Raw genomic sequence first — 21495 nt, forward strand, 5'->3', positions numbered from 1 at the left:
CACGCGACTAGCTGCCCCTAGGTCTCCGAGGATGATTCTGAAGATGTGTCAACATTTTTGTGCATGCGGCGCTCACTGCTTTACTAACCCTGAATAGGAGCATGAACAACAAATTGGAATCAAACAAATCCTCAGGCGTTTACCGCTTGTTTCAGGTCAAACCTGAGCGCCGTGAAACCAAAACCATAGTAATTACTCCAGCGAATCACAACGATCGCAAACAGCGCCATGAACCAATCAGAATTCGAAGCAAACACGTCACCGGCACAAAGAGCGGGAAAACGTGTCCGAGCAAGTCACGCTGGGTTTCGCCTCTTATTGGATGAGAAAGTGGCGTGAGTTTTTCTAATCAATCACAGAGCGTTGAAAAGCAAAACCAAAGCAATCGACACTCAGCTATGAGCAGAGACGTCACCAAAGCCTCGACCCCAAGCTCCGTCAACCTCGCTCCCAGTGTCCTCTCTCTGCCCCCCCCCCCCCCCCCCCCCTCGAGGGAGGAAGTGAGGACCCTGGCAACGAGGTTGAAGCTCCGTGCGGGCACTCATTGCCCCGCAGCAGGCTTTGCCCGGAGAAGAACGCTTACGTACCAAGGGCCTCTTCACGTCAGCCCGGTCGACCAGGCTGGCTCGGTTTCAGAGACCTCGGCTCGCCACTCTTTGCATTACAAAAATTTCGATGTGTTTGTATGAGAAGGCGAGCTCACTGGCCCGTGTTACCGAGATCTCGGTAACCGAGCTGGAGATTTTTCCCATATGAACACTCCAGCCCGGAACTCTCCGGGACGAAACGTTTTCAACCGCGCATGGCTTGTAAGGTCGCTGACAAGTCAGAACGCGGTTCCACAGGTATTTTGGGAGCCTTTGGGACATTCTTCATCTCGGTAACCGGGATTAAATTCCCATATGAACAGAAGACAAAATTCGTCCCACCTACCGGGCTCACATGAAGAGGTCCTAAGCAAGGCGAGCGGGGGAAATGGATGCAAATGTACACAATCTATTCAGTAGCAGTAAATGCATAGTTTATTAGCAAAGTGAGTCTGACTGGCTATGATCAGCTATTCGGCGATACGATAGACCTTTCTTACAATCAATATTTATTTTGTCTGGGTTGTTACAAATTTTAATATCGAAGAATATAAATATACAAAGGTACAAAATAAATACGAAAGAAGTTCAAGTTTTGGAGGTCATTTCTTACAAATATCTCAGGTTAAAAAATTTGCCATTGGAAATAGTTACTAATTCTTTATGTACTTGACAACGACAGAGTTGTAAATGAACATTCACGATTGGGATCAACAAGTTCGATTAACCAGTTGGGAAAATCACAAACTTCACACAGAATGAAAAAGTCCTTACTGTAGGAGTAAAGAAACTGCAAGAAAAAAGTACGGAAAGATATCGACGCTGCGCGGGCAGGTCCTGTACAAACATGACGCACACTTTCAAGTAAGCAAGAGGTAAAAAATAATACTATTCTGATAATTCAAGGAAAACGTCAAAGCCCTTTGTAAATTGACTACCAACTCCGACAATACTGACGCCAAAATTCATAGTTTCTCGTACAAGTTTCCAGCTAAACCTTAAACTTATATTTCTAATAACTTGGTGCACTCGTAAGTGTGCATTAAATTCCTTCGACCCAATAAAACAGAGTTCACAACACATACCAGAGGCCAATACAAAGGTACTCAACTTAAAACAAAACAAACAAAACAAAAAAAGAAGGAAAAGCTCTTTATATCTAATTTGTAGCTATCTACTTAGAGGATTACCAAACTTGAACTAGCGAGAAGATTACCAAACTTTAATTACTATTTTTCTGTTCAAAGTCTTAATTACGATTGCGCGTGTATAATGGAAAAATATTATTTCTTGGGCGGGCGACGTCAGTTATGAATTTATTACCAAGTGTACTCTGTCAACTGAATCTTGCCATCTTGGCCGGGATTTCTGAAAATCGAAAAAAAAAAATAGATACACATGTAAAAGAGCTCATTACTAGAAGAAACCCTCTACGGAAAGCAGAAATAGTCTACATTTCGCACGATTTTTTGCGATTTCTCAACTCTTCCTCTGCCTATTTCTTGCCTAGTTCCGTTATGCGGTTCTGGCAAAGCAAAGTAAGATACTACGAATGAAGTGAAACGATAAACAAACCGATAACGATACGACAAACACGTAAAGAAGGTCGCTAGGTCAAAATCGAGTGTAAATATATAAACGCGGCGAAGCAAAGAATACTGGCCAGGAAAGTTCGAGCCAGCAACTCTCCAGCAGACGTCCTCCATATCCCTTGTCTCAACTGTTGTAAATCAAACCTTCCATGCAAGGATCGGCCATTGTAGCTATATGCGCACCCACACACAACGCAAAGACGAGTAAAGTGGTCCTCGTCGACTCGACTTACGAAAGAACATGCACTGGTACTGGGTACTGATTTCCTTCTTTTTCTCTTCATGGCCAACAAAAGGTTTTCTAAATTTTCTACCTGGAGGTCAAAGTCGACTCGCGCGCGAGTTTCACGTTTCGTGCGTGGACCGCGCAATTCGAAATTCGCGCTGCAATGTTTTGCAGAAAGGACTACATGTAAGAAGAATCACAACACAGGTCGATCTTGAAACTGCCGCTTACCTTCACTGGGAAATCCCGGAAATTCTCCATTCCTCATGTGACTTGCGTACGCAGCATTAAACAGCTCCTGTTGACGTAACATACCGCCGTAGCCAATCATCCGCTCGGGCTGGCCAGATGCCATCATGGCCGCATCCATTGACGACGCCGCCGCCAGCTGCTGCCTCCGTTGCTGCTCAAGGTAGAACATCTGTTCCCTAGACAATGGCTGCCTGGAGCCTGGCACTCCCGAGGGATAACTGCGATATTGCATAGAATTCAGGTCTACAAATTGTGAATTGGCCTCCGCTGGCATATCTGGGGATTCCATGTTCCGTTGGTGTGCCATGGCAGATAAATTCGGTCGGTACTGAAGCGCAGGGGGCATCACATCCGAGGGGCGTTTGTTGCCGTACATATAAGCGCTCATATCACCCCCGCGTGCCGGATTAAATCTCTCGTGGTTTTCATTAGGGCTGTGCAGGTAGTTACTCACCATTACATTTTCCCTCATCCTTTCGCGACTTGCTGTGTCCAAATTCAAGTACTGGCTTCTGCTCTCCGCAGCGGGACCTCCTGCAGATGGGTTCATTCCTCTCAACATGGATGTAAAAGGCAGCCGATTGTTCTTATCGGGCGCCAGTTTCTCAATGCCTGCCGCTGCCGCTGCCGCAGATGGAGGTCCCACGTCGTTGAGTTCTTGAAGAAAGCTTCCTGGGGTGACCGAGGTGGGGTCGAGCTGCAGATCATGCCAGCCCTTGTATGACGCCCCTCTTGGGCCACTTTCCTTAACATGTTTATTCACACCATCAGCCATTCGCTGACCAACAGCGTCTGTTTTAGCTGGCTCTAAATGGCCGTTTTCAGACACACTCTTCGTTGTTCTGTCCTGCGCCGACTGTTTTTCCTCGGGTTCACTCTCGTTAACCTCTCGTATCGGCCTTAGCTCTGGTATTTTCTTGTAACTACTCAATTCGGAAGCCGTGTTCTGAGGTGCTTTCTTAATCACGCTCTCCCCAACATTACCTAAATGTTTTCTATCATTAAATTTCATCCCAAATGCATGTTCATAAGATTCCTGACGCCGCGGATCTCCGTAGGGCCCTAACCTCTCCGCGCTCTCGTTGGGCGCACCTCCATAAGGCGTTCGCCCGTGCGTATTTTCATACGCGACTCGCCCTGTAATGTTCTCAAAGGGAGCTTTACCAGGCACCCTGTTAAAGCGCTCGTCTGATGGAGTACGCCGATCCCTGCTCTCTGGTGACCGCATGACTTGTCGTGCAGCAGCAGGAGGCATACCGTGGGTAGCCTGTGGTGCGATAGGGCCCTCTGGTGCACTATGAGCAGGTGACTCGTCTTGGTGTTGTTGGTCATCACGTGATGCGCCGCTTAATATGTGACTGATAGAGAGTGTGGCGGGAACTCTGCTCCTCGGTTGCTGCATTCCTTCCATGCTTGACTCCTCCCTGCCATTAGTATGATCATCTTTTGGATCTTTTCCTTCACCGTCTCCTTCGCTGCCGCTTGAACTTTCAGAAGGTTGTTGGCTTGCAGCGAAGTTCGGTGCGTGATCTTTTGATGGCTCTGAAGGATTTCTGGGCTTGCCTGGAAAATGCACAAGACAAAAAGATTTCTGAGCATCACTGACTTAACCTGCAGGCAGAGGTCTCCTTATCCCCTCCCATATGCTGGAAATAACAATCTCAGGTTACGTTTAATTAACCGGTTTCCGAAATACGAAGACGCGGAACATCTGTTAGATTTCTCTTTCTAAGTACATTTGAAAAGACATTAGTGCATACTTTCACTGACACATGATAATTTAAGAGCCATTTTGTAACTAACTCATGAGGGATTTCTTGTTCATTGTATGTATTCCTATTCCAAAATAGGGTTAATCAAACGCACCCTTAGATAAAATAAAATAAATTATTATCTCTGTCAGTTAGTACGAGCGGTGTAATTGGTCAATTTTGCGGGCCGTATTTCACTGTACGACCCGCTAAGTTTAAAAGTTTCCTTTCCCGCGCGCCCGATTAATCTTAGAGATATAATAAATATCTTATTAACCTCGTTTTCTCTGTCCATACTGTAAAATACGGATCCTCGTTTTTTCCCATTGATTTATGGCCCGCTCGCTTAGCGCTTGGGCCATAAATAAAAAGGAAAAAACTCGGTCCGTAACTTACAGTACGAACCGAGAAAACGAGGTTAATAAAAAATTCAAGAATGTCTAGTACATTTTCAGGATACTACCCTGCGAGCAGAGTCTCTAGATCAGTCGGGAAGACTGATCTAGGAAGATCGAAGAGACTCTGCTCGCAGGGTATCAGGATACAGGACTTTAGCGTGGATTTTGTATTGTAATGAAACAATACCTTCTTCCCGGAAAGGTCCTTCTGTTGATGGCAGCCTCTGAGGGGCAGCTTCAGGGGTCCCCCGTCGGTCTAGGCGCCAAGGCTCTCTCCCAGGTGCCATAGGCTGACCATACGGACCAGCACCCGGTGCACCATAGGGCATGTTCCCATTGCGTGGATAACCAAGGAATGCCTGATTAAAAGACTGTGGTCTATAATATTGCGGTGCCCCATGGGGCTGCTGAGGTTGCCGTCCTCTCTCTGTACCTCCAGTGACTGAGGGAGGAGTAGGTTCCCCTGAGGACAAAAAACAACCGAGTTTTTACAATAACTGTCAAAATTCCTGTGCGCTGATTGGCTCATAGCCAGTCTATAAGAGTGGTTAAATGCAAATGTTATCTCCACTAAGTGAGATTGGCCAGATGTAATAACATTAGTTTTTGTTCAGCAAAAGCGTACACTAAATTCTGTCTGATATCTTTTTGTTCAGGACTAGGAGTGGGGGTGGTATTCAAAGGCTAAAATATTTCAAGGAGTGGGGGGTGGGGTGGTTATGTTTTGGAACTAAACAATAGCCAGGGTCCCTGGCACCTAATATGACAGTGATTTCAAGACAGTTTATAGCCCACCTGAAGTTGAAACAGGAACCGTTTGTTGTGGCGATGCTTGCTTTGCCTGTTCAGACTGGTTAGGACTGTTCATGTCATTCTCTCGGCGACCCATCTCCACATTTCCACCGGCCCCTGGCATGCCATATGGAAATGGCATCCTTCCAGCCATACGCTGCGGGGGAAAGCGTGCCGACTGCGGTGGCTGAGCCATCTGACCCATGGGATTACCCTGAGGGTATCTGAACCGGTTAAACTGCGGCCCTGCCTGCGACATGCCAAACCTACCAAAAGCTGCTGGGTTAAAAGCATTCTGGTAGAACTGTGGGGGGTACAGGGGTCTGCCATCAGGGGCAAAATGAGGAGGGCCTGGGAATGGCATCCTAGAAGGATGATGGGAAGGCATCATGCCCCCATTGGCCATGCTGTTGGGCATCATACGATTTGGAAACATTGTCTGCATGCTGGGAGGTGCCATCTGAGGTGAGAACTGGCGCTCGTCTCTTTGAGGAGCACCTCTGAACATCTCGACCCCAGTTCCTGCTTCACCGCGCCTTTTCTTGTCCTTTTTGGTTTTCCTTGCAAGTTCCTCTTCAAAGTCTTCATCACTGTTGTCATCATCTTCAGGAAAGTGTTTCTTTATTTGGCGATTGAAAGCAGCCTCCAAGCTATTGGCCATTTTTGTGTACACTAGCAAAACAAAACAAACAGAGGTCAACAACAGCAGTTTTTAAAAGGCTAATCAAGAAAAACTTCAACAATGTTTTTTTTTTAGACCAAACTGTAAAAGCAGTGATGAGTTTGTTTTCCATAATTTAATGAATGACAAGAATTACATGTATAAACACATAGATCTACATGAATTGTTGAAAATGGGTCTGCTCAAGTCACGCTTCCTTGATAGCATGGTGCAAATGTGTGTGGGTATTTTTTCCAAAGTTTCCAATATAAAAACAAAAGACCTGTTGCATAGCCTTTTTTCCCTCTACTGTCTTTTCTTTCTTCTCTCTTTTACACCATCCTAAACTTTCTCATGGCCATAAAACCCGTGATTTGGTGTCATTTCTAGAAAAGCACTCAAGTTTTCATTGATCAGCCACCTTTTCAAAAATTTTTCAACTCCTATTTTTACTCTAACATTGAACTATGTAAATACTGTAGCTTTGATTTTAACAGCCATAAGTCATCACCTCTGTAAGCTACTTCTCTTTTATATATACATGTACATGTACCCCACATTATAAATAAATGCTATTTTTTGATTGAATAAATAAAGAAACAACAAGCAACCAATTCGAAACACAAAATTAATTGATTGTCTTGACACACACACAAAACCACTTACTGCTGTCTGAACCATTGTACTCCAAACAGTTCTCAAACATTAACTTCATGTCTGCATTGAACTGAAAAATGACAACAAAGAACTTCTATTCAATACGAAAATCACCTTTTGAACAACACGTCTGGATAACTTTTTTCTATTCCAACTTTGAACTTGGATATCTCAATAACCAATATTGAAATATTAAAAAGGCTGGTCACCCGTTTGTGCAGTTATTTGGTTCTTGCCACAGCACTTGATAAACAATAAATTCAAATGAATAGGCATTGGTCGTTTGGAAGTTTACGAGCTCCTGGTATGTCATAATATAAAAAGAATTGCTAAAATTATAGTTTGGCAAAGGTTTCTCAAAACTGGTGTACACACAATGTGCAAATTTTTTTTCCTGAAGGACACGGGTCCACGAAAGTAGGAAGTATCCTTAACAGCAGCCATTCCACAGTTTTTCTAAAAAAATTAAATGTAAACATTCTCACCTCATTTAAGGTTTTGTATTTGCTGTCATCAAGCTTTTGTTCAATGGTTGACAAATCCATTGGTTCCTGAAGAAATAGAAAATACCGGTAATACACTTGCCAAAAGTTTAGGGCACGTAGATGCAATCTTCATTCTCATTTTATAACTAAGTATAAAAATACGGCATACATACAAATAATTATGGTATCATCCTTCATCAGCATTTCCATAACTAAAGCTGTATCAGTTTTTTAACAGTTACTGCTTAAGAAAGTCATCCATCTCTCATTTGGTAGCTCTGTTGTACATGTAGTTTTCATTACCAACACAATTATTGCAAGACTTAAGACTCCCAGTAACAACTTTATATAATTATCATAATAAATACATGTATTTATATAATGTAATAGGTCTTTTTTTCTGTTATTGCACTGTGTATTTAACTTAAAATAAAACTGTAGAGAGGGCAGAAAGAAGAATCACTGTTTTTATCTCTTACCTCTATAATTTCATAATACTGAGGTGCATAAGATTCTTCTACAGGCTCCAAAAATGGCCAAGCATTGTTATGCTTTTTCAAAGCATCCAAAACTGAATACAAAAAAATAAAAAAATTAAAAAATTAACATCATCACATTGTTAATGCACATGTCTGTCACTGTTAATATTCACTCATTCCTTTAGTTTTTCTGTCTATCCGTAACAGAGTCATGAAAATCCTCCAGGAACTGTAACATGAAAGCGAAAAAATGAAACTTTTTGGATTTTGGGAAAAGTTGAGATCAAAATCATAACTTGTGTTTGAGGAAAGAAAAAAAAAACTTTTATAGCTAGGAGATTTGGTGACCTGGGATTGTTTCTTGACACTAGGCTATTGTTATGCTAACTCTGGCTTTTGTTCAGGAAAAATTCTCAGGACTCATCTTAACTCAGGAGGGTTTTGTGAATCTGGCTCCTGTAACAGAAAACAAGAGATCTGGGGGAGTGGGCATCTGATGTAAGTTATTATTCAGCACATTGTAACACTACCAAAATATGGTCATGATGCACTGAATATTCATTGTTCATAGTCAAGAGATATCCTGCGATATACATAATTTTGTGTGTCTAGGAGAAAAATGGCAAAATAAAAATCGTCTCTAGACAGTGTTTCTGCAATAAAACTGTTGTGGAATATCCCCTGATTTTAGCCAACTTTGCCTACAGCCTCGTCAGGCTATACATGTACACTGCACTATTTTGCAGGATAATTGTTAATTACATGCAGCGGAAGGGTCCAGTGCAAAACACGGTCACTACAGGACTTACAATGATCAAAAAGCTTGTCCTGAGCCAGTGACAAAAAACAAAAAAAAGTGTACATTACTTTTGTACATTCCAGTGTACAAGTCTTCATCCCTGTCTTCAAGGCCAATGTCGTCTGCTGCTCTGGTACGTGAACTGGACCTCTTCTCTGTCTCATCTGAATCCTTCATTTCCTCATCTTGACCAAAGCTCATTTTCAGTTCCTCAGGGACAAATTCACCACTAGCCATCATCCACTGTCGTTCTTCACGCATGCGTGCACGTTTAGCTCTCTCTGAAAACAGAAAAAAAGAACAAATGTGACCCTGTAACCCTTACAAGTTGTGCTAGCAGTGGAGGATTTTGCCAGCTTCCAAAGGTGACCAAAACATGACCAGCAACTTCAATGTAATTTTCCCAGACAATATTGATCAAGGATATACATCATGAAAATGAAGTAAATACAAACCAAGGATAATTAAAACACCTAGTTACAGTGTATGTTCCAAAAAAATTCTTCCAACCTGTAATATTATCACATTAGAATTTGAGCAACATAAAACCATTTTATTAATCATAGTCCAGAAGGCAATTGCATAGGACTCTTGTCTATTTCTTGTGCTTTAAGCAAACCTATATATTTTTTGTTCATGGGGGAACAAATACCGCCGAGGGTAACAATTATGTCTAAAAAGTCAGTCAATGCAAGCAGCATTGAACCTGAAACAAAATAAAATCTCACCTACTTCAATGGGTTTGCACTGCAGGGACTGCAGGGAATCGACACGAATACATAGCTAGCTTGAAGATACATGTATGAATACTTAACAACCCCCAAATTTGCAGAACACACTCAATTGGCGAGAAGTTGTCACAATTTGGAATCGTGTAGTTCCAGAAAATATCCATGTCCTCCCCACTAAAGGTTTTTGTTTTGCACCACGCCTCCCCCCTGAAAATTCCAGTTCAAACTTTGCTTCTAAAATTTGCTTTTTAAGACCCAGGGTTTTCAAAAGCACCCGACACCCGATGCAAGTCACCGGCTACTTTAAGCGTTTGCGCCGGGTACTTTTTGTCTCCAAAGTATGAATTTATGTCAATAACGTAGCTGATTATGGACGTGGATATTTTTGCCCAGATTTTAATTCCAATTTTTATAATTAATAGTTATGTACATCTTCTTCATGTTCATTAACTACTATCCAGCATTGTCTTTGGGTTGTTTCAAAGACATCAAACATGAACCGGAAACTATTTGAGGTTCCGCAAAGTTTCTGTCATTGATTCTGACAGCAACAGGGACAGTGCAATGGGGGAGAGCGATTTCAGTGACAGTGACTTATAACTTAATAGAATTGAGGCTGGTATAAAATCATAATGCAACAACTTTTGGCTTGAGCTGAGATAATCAAATAAGTCTAAGCAATTGAAATTTGTCAACTGAATGAAAAGCTTTGCAGCATTCTGCATTTTATCTGAGTAACGTTATTATATTGTGATGATTATTGATAGAAATGCTGATCAAGTGATTTATCAATTGTATGAAAAGCACTGTAACATTTCATATTATAAATACGTCTCAGTGAAGTAAAAGTAGTGAGTACTCAATTCAGATTCCAGCAAGCCATGTATCGACTGAATAAAAATCGTTGCTGCATTTATCTGAGTGATATTTTGAAGAAAACTCTTGCTTATAATTCAGTTTACAATGACCTCCAAACAAACACTTTTTTGCCCTGAAAATGCACCAGAATGCATCTCTGGGTATGCAAAATTTAAAAATTTGCAGTGAATTTAAAAAATTAAAATTTAAAAATTTGCCCCAGCAGGAATAGTTTTCCCCCTCCTGCACCCTCCCTCAGCCGCACGGCACCGCTAACGCGGTGCAATTGTCCTCTGGCTACTTTCACATTTCCTCCTGGTCCTTTTTTCCATTTTGAAAAACCTGAAGACCCCCCCTCCCCCTAGGAATTTCCAATGACCTTCCTTGGTGTGGGTACATGTACATTGTATGGATTTTTTCTGGAACTGTACATCGTTTGGTACTCATGTTTGCAACATGCTTGTGAATTGGAAACAACAGTTTGTGAAATGTACAGGTAGTATTGAAAAAAAAAAGTGGTTTATTTTACAGTAACAGGGAATTTTTGTCTTGGAGGACATTTTGGCCCAGCCTTCGAAATAAAAGGAGAAGATTGTCATGCAAGCTCAACAATGTAGCAATTTGACACATTGGCTCAAACCCTGCATCATGATCATCAAACTGACCTTGCTGTCTCTTTTCTGTTTGCTGTTGTTTCTCTCGTTGTCTTTCCTCCTCTTCTTTCTTCCTCTCCTCTGCCAGTCTTTCTCGTTCACGTTGTTTTTCATTTTCTTCCTGCAGTTCTTCTTCTTCTCTTACCTGCACTTTTGACGCTATTCTATCTGATGCTCTTCGCGGTGTCATCTCCATCAGCAGTTTTTTCCTCATGGCTTTATCCTGCATCAAGATATGCGGTAACGTCAGAGCTTATATAGTTACCCCATTAAGCCCTAACAGTGATCAGCATCAAATTTCTCCTTGTAATATCAATGCTTATTCAACCCCCGAGGTCATGTGAGTTAAGGATATGATCACCCAAGGTGAATTTTCTTGGTATTTTAATACCTTCTCCACAGTATTTTTATAAGAAAAGTATAGGGACACGATAGGAGAATTTGTTCTTTGATATTAGGGGTTAAATGGTTAACTACTGATTAGCCTGGGAAATTGTAGCATTTTAGTTCATGACCACCTACATGTACTTTCCTTCATGCGCTGCTTCACTTGGTTCAGCTTTATAGTTTATTTTTGCCAAATGTCAGCCCTTCACGCACAAGACAAACGTGGAGCTGTTTTTGCTTGTGATTAACAGCAGTATAAAATACAATCATTTGGGTTTCAAACCCCAGAGGTCAACTTATTTGTGGAATTTAAGGACGGTGCCTACTAATACCGAAGTACTTTTGTCCGGTTTATGACTATGCAGGAAAAGCAGATCTTAACAAGGGCTATTAGAATCCAAAAAGAAAATTGGGGGTAACCATGCATTTTTCATAGATAACTAAGCAATAACATCTCTAAAAAGTGCCAAAATATAAAGCAATGTACGGGATTTTTTCCTAAATTGACGCTTAATTATCTCTGAAAAATGCATGGTTACCCCCAATTTTCTTATGAGATACCAAAAGCATTTGCCAAGTTCTGCTTTCTCCGTATAGTTTTAAACCGCGCAAAAATATTCCTGTATTAGTAGGCACCGACCATAGGAAACCCGAGTATCTCGAGATGCGCAGAACGTATGCGCAGCAACAATAGTAGGCACCGTCCTTAAGCAGGGTGAATGTAATCAACAACCTTTCAAAAACAAATTTTGATTTATTACATGTAGAGCACCACAGCAGTCTAACGATTGAGCATGCGCCCGGCTTATCAGCTTCCAGTCACTTTCTTCAGATGTTACAAGTAAATGCTGCATCGATTTACAACTCAAATGTTCTAGAGAATTATACATTTATTATTTTATCCTGCATTATTATTGCCATCAAACAAATAATATAATTACAATGAGAAAGATGAAACAGGCGGCAGATATTTTGTTGAAGGCAGCAAAATCACTGGCTACTGGAACATTTTGAGTGGACTGTTGTGCGTGTGTAATCTGTGGAAATAAATGTATGAGCAGGCTAACAACTGTACCTTAGCTTCGATCATTTTGCCAATCTCTGGAACAAAATCCACACTTAGTGTCTCGTAGAGCATCTTCTCATCTTTATGCTTGCTTTTCTTGAATGACTCAGCAAGCTGCTGCCACTCTTCCTCAGTAGAGCACACCACAGTCCACAATGGCAGATCTTTCTTTTCTTGTTCGTCTTTACCTTCTGATGCTACTTCCTGCTCGTCGTCATTCTCATCTTCATCATCAGCATAATCACTACTTGGATGCTCACTGCTCGGACTAAAATTAACCAAAAAAAATTAAGATTATAAGATAAGACACCTTAAATTTATTTATACAATGTAACCCTTCCAGGAGTTATTAAAAGCAACTGCTATTAGCAGGGGCCCTCGCAAAAGAAAAAAATACTTTTGAAACTAAAAGCTATATACAATATACATCAAGTTAATACAAGTGTACCGAACTATCTCCAATAACAGAGCTTTTTTCAATTCAGTGTCATCAAACCAAAGACAAAGTAATTACTGTGACGAATCACAACAAACGTAAATAGTGCAAAGAACCAATCAGAACTTAAAGGGGCAGTATCATGGAAGATACAGTGTATCATGATTTTGGGCAAAAATTCACTAAATTTAAACTTTGACACTGTGTCAATTAATTTCTAAATCACTAATTTAAAGAAATACTAACAGTGATTCTACTGAGACAAAAGGTTGAACCAAAATGTAGTTTAACCTATTTTTAGTGTGTTACGACAGCGAAAATTGAAAATGTCGGCCCGACGTTTTCAAATTTGAACCCATTTTTATTTTGGTTGTCTGCCGGCAAAAATATCCGTGGATAGTTTCTTTGCATTCAATGGTCTTTTAATGGAGTTTTGGTCATTATATCTTGGCTGCTATCAACCAAATAGCATCTTTTCGATTTTAAATGTGTTACTAAAAATAGCGTGATACTGTCCCTTTAAAGCAAATACCTGTACATGTCACTTTCAAGGGAAAATGCGAGCGAGCAAGTCGCGATTAGGTTTGTTTCTCATTGGTGAATTTTGCTACCCAACCACAGCGCATCATAAAGCAAAACCAAAGCAAACGTGCAATTACTTTTGACACTCAATTGAAAACTGCTCTAATATATATACTGTAATAACATGTACATGTAGGTGATAAAGAACATAAATAAAATTAGCCAAAAAATAAATACAGAATCATGAATTCAACAGGTCTGTTTAAAATTTCACAACCATCACAATATTGCAATATCTGTTTAAATCCGTGGCAAATGAAGCAAATTGCTTTGCCGGATTACGTGATTATGTACAGAAAGTTGTGAAAATGTTTATTAGTTTTCATGTATGAATTACTCCATTTGTGTAAAATTCTGCACCAAAAATTAGAAAATCTACCTTGATTCAGATTCACAGTCAGAGTCTGATGAAGATCCTTTGGCCTTCTTTTTCTTCTTGACTTTCCCCTTCTTCTTCTTGTTTTTAGCCTCCATCTTTTTCTTTTTCTTGGACTTCTTGTTTGCTTTGTTGTCTGTCTCTGATGGCTTTTGTTCTCGGTAAAGTCTAGTGCCGTAGAAGTACCAGAAAGTGCCACCCTCAGCGTCAAATCCCAGTGGCTCTACACGTAAACTGTCTGCATCTAAACCCTACAAAACAACAAACAACTTACAATAATTAGTATTATCATATGATTATTTCAAATAATTTATTAGCTTCTCATTAATTAAATGATGGACATTGATCAATAATGATTAACCATACAGGACAAGAGAAAAAGGCAAATAATCTTCTCAAACTCACTAATAATTCACGAAAAGAAAACAAAAGAAATCACTACCATGAAGAAGGTTTACAGTAATTACAAAAATCACAAAATTTGGTAGCCTATTGCTTTGAATATTTTTCCGAGCAAGAGAATGATTTATTTATTGTTTGAGAAGCGAAATCAAACACTCGAAAGACTGTTTAATCCGATTTTCAAACACCTGAAAGTTGATTAACAAAAACTTGGCTATGCTTTATTTTTTCAATTCCACTTCTTGGTACATGCACATTTGGTAATCGGATGGATCACTCCTCCTTGTGTTTGATACTCCTGTACATCAAAGATAATATGCAGGCTTGATGTTTAAGCAAACTCTCCCAATGAGTGCCATAAGATATGTAAGAACAGTGAAAATAATCATTAACTTATTATGAATTTTGAACCTGGTGCCTCCAGGGTTGATGGCAGCCTGTAACTTGTAATACTTATTGTGGTTGACTCATACAGTACTGCAGTACTCTCTTGAGTTGTAAGATGATAATTGCATCTAGTATTGAGAGTGAAAGACGTGACACTCGCCTTGCAATAAGCTTTAGAAACTGTAATTGCTGACTGCTTGAACTTCTTGCGAGATTTTGATAACCTCTTGTACAACACAGCAACAATATGAGAGCAAATTGGCCGCCAGTTTTTAAGTCCTTGCGACAAGTTGTGCCAATTTTGGTAGACCATAAAACTAAGTGTCTATTTACCTGCTTATTAAGACTTTTCATTCAGCTGAGTCTTTGATGTTTTGATGGAAAAAAGGATCAAATTTGGCTTCCTAAGCATTGCAAATTACTGTGAACAAACCTAAATGTTGAAAGACCTACATTTTTTTTTTGCACATTGATTGGTTGCTCAAACGCTGTATAGTACTTTACTCTCACCGCACTGTCCTGGATTTTCCACTCAAGCTTTTTTCTTTTTTTACAGACACTGTATTCCTCTCACAGTATTTTCTTAGATTTTCTACAATAATTTGTTTGGTCAATTTGCTGTAAATAATCAAAATTAAGTGACTAATCAGGGCTTGAGACTAACTGTTTATCTTGGTATCCCAGTCGCTAGTAACAGACCTGGTTTTACTAGCCATAAAAAAAAAATTCCATTCACATGTGGCAGGAAGCAGATTCTGCCATTTCTTGCTTTTGTAACAGAAAACTTGGAAAAGTGAATTGTTTCTTTTTTATTTTTACTGTTTCAACTTATAATTTTTTTTAATTGAATCAGTGAAGTTCAAGGAAATCAAATCCACTAACAGTCTTGGCTTTGATGAGTTTCTCTTCTCTGGATTTGTGTAAATAATTTTCATTTTCACTTGACCTTGCAGTGCCTTACAACAGTTATTACTAGCCAAAATGGCTGGTGAAAGAGCACAATTTACTGACTGAAACAAGACTTTTATGAGGCTCTGGCCAGTTGGCTACCTCTTGCCTCAAGCCCTGATCATGACTAACTGAGACTGGCTATTCACTGGTTTCTTCTATGCTAATATAATTATTGTTCATCTCAGTGTCAGTGAATAGTGGCATGCAGCTCTCCACCACTGTTCACCTCCAGTTTGATGAATGTTGTTAATTATTTGGCAGGTTATAACAAATGTTATTGAAAACATTGAACTATATTCTTGCAAAACGGAAGCTTCAAACTTTCCTCAGTTTGGTTCAAGAATAACTCATGAAAAAAATATTAAATATTGCAAGTAATAACTGGCTGTTAAATTTTTATTGGTCAATTAATAAACTACATGTTCACAAATTCTGAAGCCTGTGAAACTGAGGGCCAGTCCACATTTTTCTGTTTTTAATATTGTTCTAACTTGAAAATGGAGACTTTTTTTATCTGGTTAAGTCTTCTGTCTCCACGTACATGCACATGAATACTCAGTGAAAAATTATTTTCATACTGTTCAGAAATGAAGAGTTTAAAGAAAGATGCCCAAAATGGAAAGTTGTGAAAACAGATTTACTGTTTACATCTGGATGGCTAAGACAGAGGTTGTAGAAAGTGATAATGTAACAACAGTGATAGAAGTCACTAGAAAAAAGCATTTTAAATTGTTTTCAATCATTTATGCATGCCCAGCAAAACAAATGAAATCAGTTACAAATGAATGAAAAACATGTTTTTAAAAACCTGTTTTCAAATAAACCTAGCTGAAATTGCATAAGTGTGGAAGGGCCTAAACTGCATCACTTAACAATATATTTATAATAATAATATTTAATAATAATAATGATGATCATGATCATGATGTTATTCTAGAAGTATTATACCCTATACAAAAATGGCTGACTTTTGAATATTCCTCTGTCTGTATTCAAATTAGCCCTACTAGCCTCACTCGAGTTAAAATATTCTAATTTGATTTTAACTCATGAACGAGGTCTACAGGCTAATTTGAATGCAAACAAAAGAACCCTAAAATTCCAGCCATTTTTTGCATTGCGTCTATGCAACAGTTATGCTCTTACAAGAAAAATATTAAAATAAATTTATGGTATACATGGATGTACCCGTAGCCATTTCTGCGACAACAGTACTTTCTCCATTACTATAAAATTACATCCAACACTGAATATTACAAATTGCCTTGATCCCAAAAATTGTCAATGTTACTTTCACCACCAAGGGATATTAATTTTTCAAGATTTGATAACATGCTAATCATTCACTGTACACCACATTAAATCTGTAATCAGAACTCTGATATTAAGCACTAAAAAGTAACATTTTATTGAATCACAGTACAGTGTGTAACATCGCAACTTCAACAATGAGATTCAAAACCCAACTTATTACTTTTTGAGCTTCGAGGCCACAACCTATTTCAGTGCAAAGACAGTATTTTAGCAACTATGTTAGGAATTTTCAAATCAAATTATATTTGCTTTCGTGAATTGTCATGCAAGCTAGGTTATGTAATCGCTTTGTTCCATCAAAAGCATGTACTGCATGTAACTTCTTTAGGTCAGATATAGATGACCTACTGCACTTACAGTTACACCACAGCACGTAGACTCACTATACCTTGAGAAGCTCTGGAACATCTGCCACATCAAGTCGAAAGTCACACAGGTTGTGAAGAATCTCTACTTTTTCTCTCGTGGTAAGTTTGCTGAAAAGCACAAAACGGAACAATATAAAGAGAGTCCGCTTGAGCAATTTACATATTGAGATACAATTAATATATACTAAGCATTTTAATGACCATGATATATTACAATCACTACTTCAAACAACAAGACAAACTGACAGATTGTTCATCAGTAATTTAATTAGTAAGCTGTATTTTGTGATAAGAATAGAGTAAACCAAATTTTCTGTCCATTTTCATCTAACCCTGGAGGTCAGGAGTGTAGATTTAAGTGTTTTCAAGGACCAGAAGTGATATTTGAACAAATATTGTTGACAGTTCCAGAAAACAACATTGAACGAGAACATCCATCAGAAATGTCCGTTAAAATACAGTTTATATTAATAGTATGTTGTCAAAACCACAAACGCCATTCACAATAGTCCAACGACAATAAGTATACAGAAAAAAATTACTGTATCTACTGTATTGTTAAGCAAATTATAAGCTTCGTCAGTTTTGTGAAGTTCGTTGTGCTGACTGAGGTTAAACGACTTGACATAAAAGTGACATTTACATGTAGTGTAGATTTGATATTGCAAAACTAGTGAACATAAAACTTGCCATATGCCAAACTACAAAGATAACCCAGGGATTTAGCCATTTACAAAATCCCCTTTATTTAACATAATATTTTCACAACTGCAATGAGAATAACACATGTCAAAGTCTCTTTTATAATCTCTGACATCTTAGAAAACAATATTAATTATATTTGAAAACATTCTGCTTAATTCTCTCCCATATTCCCAACTTTATCACATTGAAAACAAAACGAAGCTGTCCCAATCAACTGATGGATGTCCTAAAATGGAAACCAGGGGTCGAGAACAGCGATAAAAAACCGTAACAATAATAAAAATAATACAACTTGTAACTCACAACATCAATTACATTTTATTAAAACGTCAACTTTGCGTCCAATTGCCGTGAGTGATTATCTTTCACACAATAGACAGAGAAAACAACGAGGCAAAGCATTAGTAAGTTTTGGGCCACTTCCAACGAAGTTAAATCGTGCGAGAGCAATTCTACCTGTCTAGTCAAATTTCACTATGAACAACAATACCGCCTTGTCCAACCACATGCGCCTGAGCGCATCAACAAAAGACCCAGAACTCTGATCAACAAAACCAGCATAACACTAAATAATACCTGTATTCTTTATCTGCAAGTGGATTTTTCCTCCCTAGCTCATCTTCCCAGCGTATTTTTAATACTTGTGACAGATAAGGCTCAAAGTTCTCTGCCCTGCAACGAACATGGAAAATGTCACGACACGATGAAATTGACAACGAACGCGAAATGCCACTACTAAGACCACAACAAATGGGCTCTTGTGGTTAAATTAGCAGCGCTAAAATATAATTCGTTTTCACGGCCACAAATCTCTAAATATAACTCAGAATTCACAAGCAAACCGTATAACCACCAGGGGATGTAAATTTACAAAAGGATCTAGATCGATGAATATTTCACGTGTCAAAATTATCAAATCACGAGTTTATGTTCTGCTTTCGATTCTTCAACCGACTCTAAAAAAGTTTTTTTGTCACTAGCGTGGTTTGGATTTATCAGAAACCTTTCTTCTTCTGTAGATCCACAACTATCATAGAAATTTCAAGACGGCACGTTTCGTTTGTTAAGGAAATAGCTAAGGAGGAGTCCAACATCGAAAAGTGATACATGACCAGAACGCGAATCGAACACCAACGAATTCGTTGGAAATCGATTCTTGGCGTGAATCGACAGAGAGAAAAAACATGATTTGGAACGCGTTATCACGGCTAAACGACACTAAATAGACTTCTCTAAGGTTCTATAACAAATAACAGTTAGGTAAGCGACGGTTTTCAACGTCTCGTATGAGAAGTGTACAACGATGAATAAGAAAATTACTTGAACTCATTTGTCAACTAGAATTGTGTCTAGGAAGTTTCTTGGATCAGGATTTCACTCTCGAACTAGTAATAACAATTGCAGGAGCAATATTTACACAGTTCCCAATTCCCGATAATTTCATTTTGGAGGACACGGCTTACATTATTAGACAATGAGGCAAATTACCATGAGGCAGACTAAGGGAGATGAATTTGAAACATTCACGTTTGCACACGAAATAAACTCTAAGCTCGTACATGGCACATACAATAATGACACAAACAAAACCAATCAATGAATGGATAAGAGACTTAAAAAAAAATTTAAAAAGAATAGCTGATGGATGAAATAAAATAAAAATAAAAACAATACCAAAGTAGAACCGAAACTGCCTTACGTTATGTCTTTTATTCCATACAATCCTCTCAATAATCGCGCATGAAGATCGGCAAGAAATCGGTTGTTTCCCTCTTCATAAGAACCATCAATAACAAGTGCATCTTCTAAATCCTTAAAGAAGTAAAACAATGTCTTAGAAGCTTAAAGATGACCAAACTAAAATCGATATATGCCCGTCTAAAACTTTAAACCTACGCTACCAGTTCATGGCTCCGTACGTAAGCTTAAATTCAAATTTTAAATAAACAATGCACGAAATAGTTTGGGCGAAGAAAGGTCAAAGGCTTAGAAAATAAAGAGAGCCTAATAACCAACTCTTTACAATTACATTCTCAGGAAGTGATAAGAAAAAAAAAGCGGGACTTGTTCAAAAGGTAATAGAAAGATTTTGTTACCTCGATTTCGAAGTCAGTCAGTCCGAAGGCAGCGCGGAACAACGAACAGAAATGTGCTATCGATGGTACCTCCCACCAATTTCGGATCTCTGCAAGCCGGAAAAATATGATAAGTAGAACATTTCAACTTTCCAAAGTCACCTCGAATAACCGTTAAAGCAGCAGACAAAATCTATTTACAAGGATGTTCAACACTACCTTCCATGTCACCCAAAACAGATGGCCGACTAAGTACAATGACGACACAAGATGAAGCCGGCTACATCCGGGCTTTTCCCTCGGAGCCACGCCCCACGGAGGTCTGGGGCGAGAGGGGAAACAATCCGCCCAGTTCTAGCGAAGAGAACCTAGAGAAGCACCGTTGCGATAAATGCGGTCGAAAAATTAAGGCAAGGAGGGGAAAAAAACAGACTGATAATTTTCTTCGCTTTGCTACCCACTTTCTCAACGCGTAAAACAACCTATTCTCTCTACAAATTCCCGTGCTATGGTAATTGTCAAATACAAAATATTAACGGCAGACTGATCCCAACGGCGGCGGTGACGAGCTTGAGAGAACAAACAACAAAAGCTAGAATAACTGAAATATATTTGTTTTTTAAAAAAACAAATATGGTAATTGTGTTGGAGTACAGCCCGAGGGGGAGGGGAAAAGGGTTCTCTAACCATAAGGGTATGGTTTTTGAGCCGTTTTAGTCTAAAATAGGGTCTATATTTTAACCACTTTGGTCCAAAAGTCTAAAAACGAGTGTAAATTGTACAGAAACGTAACGGGTATGGATTCTAGGGACCAATAGGCGGGCGTTTCTCAAATACCCGAAAAGATTTCGGACCCCAAAAAACTAATTTACATGGACAAAATTCATAACCAAAAATTCAATTGTTGATAATTTGTAAAGCAAATAATTTTAAGTTTTCCAAGAGTAAGAAAAATATTGGGTTAGTTTGTACGAAAAACAACCAAACAACCAGTTATCAGTGTAGAACTGAGGATAAGAACATTACGTCTCCGTCCCGAAAGCTCTTCGGGAGCTTTGAAAAACGTATAACGGCCGAGAATAGGTATGAATTTTAGACGGCATGTTTAAAAAGCGGTACAGGAAAAACACGTACAGTAGTTTGGTTTAAAATAGGGTCGTGGTCATGCTGGACATCTCTACCAATCCGTGGAGTTCTCCCTGGATACTAGGAACATGTAAGGCTCCTGCTGGCTGCTGACGGGTAAAATAACCTTCACCCTGAATCCAGATGATGCTGGTGTAAGGTGGGAGGTGGTTTGAAAGTCTCAGGACTAGAGTGGAGTACCCTTTGGAGTACCCCTGGGGATCCGGTACATGTAAGGGCCCCTGCCCCTGCTGGCTTCTCAGGAGTAAAATATAAAGTCGACGGTGGTTTGAAAGTCTTAGGACTAAAGGTCCTAAAGTGGAGTACCCCTGGAGTGGCTACTGGCTGCTGGCTGCTGAGGGGTAAAGTAACCTTCACCAGGAGCCCGCTTCTGCCTTCA

General features: G+C 39.3%; 1 protein-coding gene across 1 annotated transcript; it reads right to left on the reverse strand.

Moving 5' to 3' along the window:
• Positions 1 to 999: 999 nt before the first annotated feature.
• On the reverse strand, positions 1000 to 20258 carry LOC146486234 (uncharacterized). The gene is made up of 16 exons (XM_085099607.1): positions 20190 to 20258; positions 19992 to 20080; positions 19595 to 19707; positions 18472 to 18567; positions 17211 to 17298; positions 13772 to 14019; positions 12384 to 12642; positions 10934 to 11144; positions 8748 to 8960; positions 7881 to 7972; positions 7402 to 7467; positions 6926 to 6986; positions 5602 to 6270; positions 4994 to 5269; positions 2637 to 4220; positions 1000 to 1955 (listed from the first exon to the last, which is right to left on the reverse strand). The coding sequence occupies exons 1-16, from the start codon at positions 20194 to 20196 to the stop codon at positions 1924 to 1926; spliced, it is 4104 nt and encodes a 1367-aa protein (XP_084955733.1). The 5' UTR covers positions 20197 to 20258; the 3' UTR covers positions 1000 to 1923.
• Between the last annotated feature and the right edge of the window lie 1237 nt (positions 20259 to 21495).

The sequence above is a fragment of the Pavona decussata genome, unplaced genomic scaffold (assembly GCF_977016875.1).
Source record: "Pavona decussata unplaced genomic scaffold, jaPavDecu1.1 SCAFFOLD_21, whole genome shotgun sequence".
Taxonomy (NCBI): Eukaryota; Metazoa; Cnidaria; class Anthozoa; order Scleractinia; family Agariciidae; genus Pavona; species Pavona decussata.

Bases quoted from the DNA above. Each gene is read 5' to 3' on its own strand.
- LOC146486234 (XM_085099607.1), bottom strand. The intron at 6,271-6,925 runs GTAAGTGGTTTT...TTGTTTTGCTAG, and splicing joins GTACAATGGTTCAGACAGCA to TGTACACAAAAATGGCCAAT. The intron at 4,221-4,993 runs GTATTGTTTCAT...TGCATTTTCCAG, and splicing joins AGGACCTTTCCGGGAAGAAG to GCAAGCCCAGAAATCCTTCA.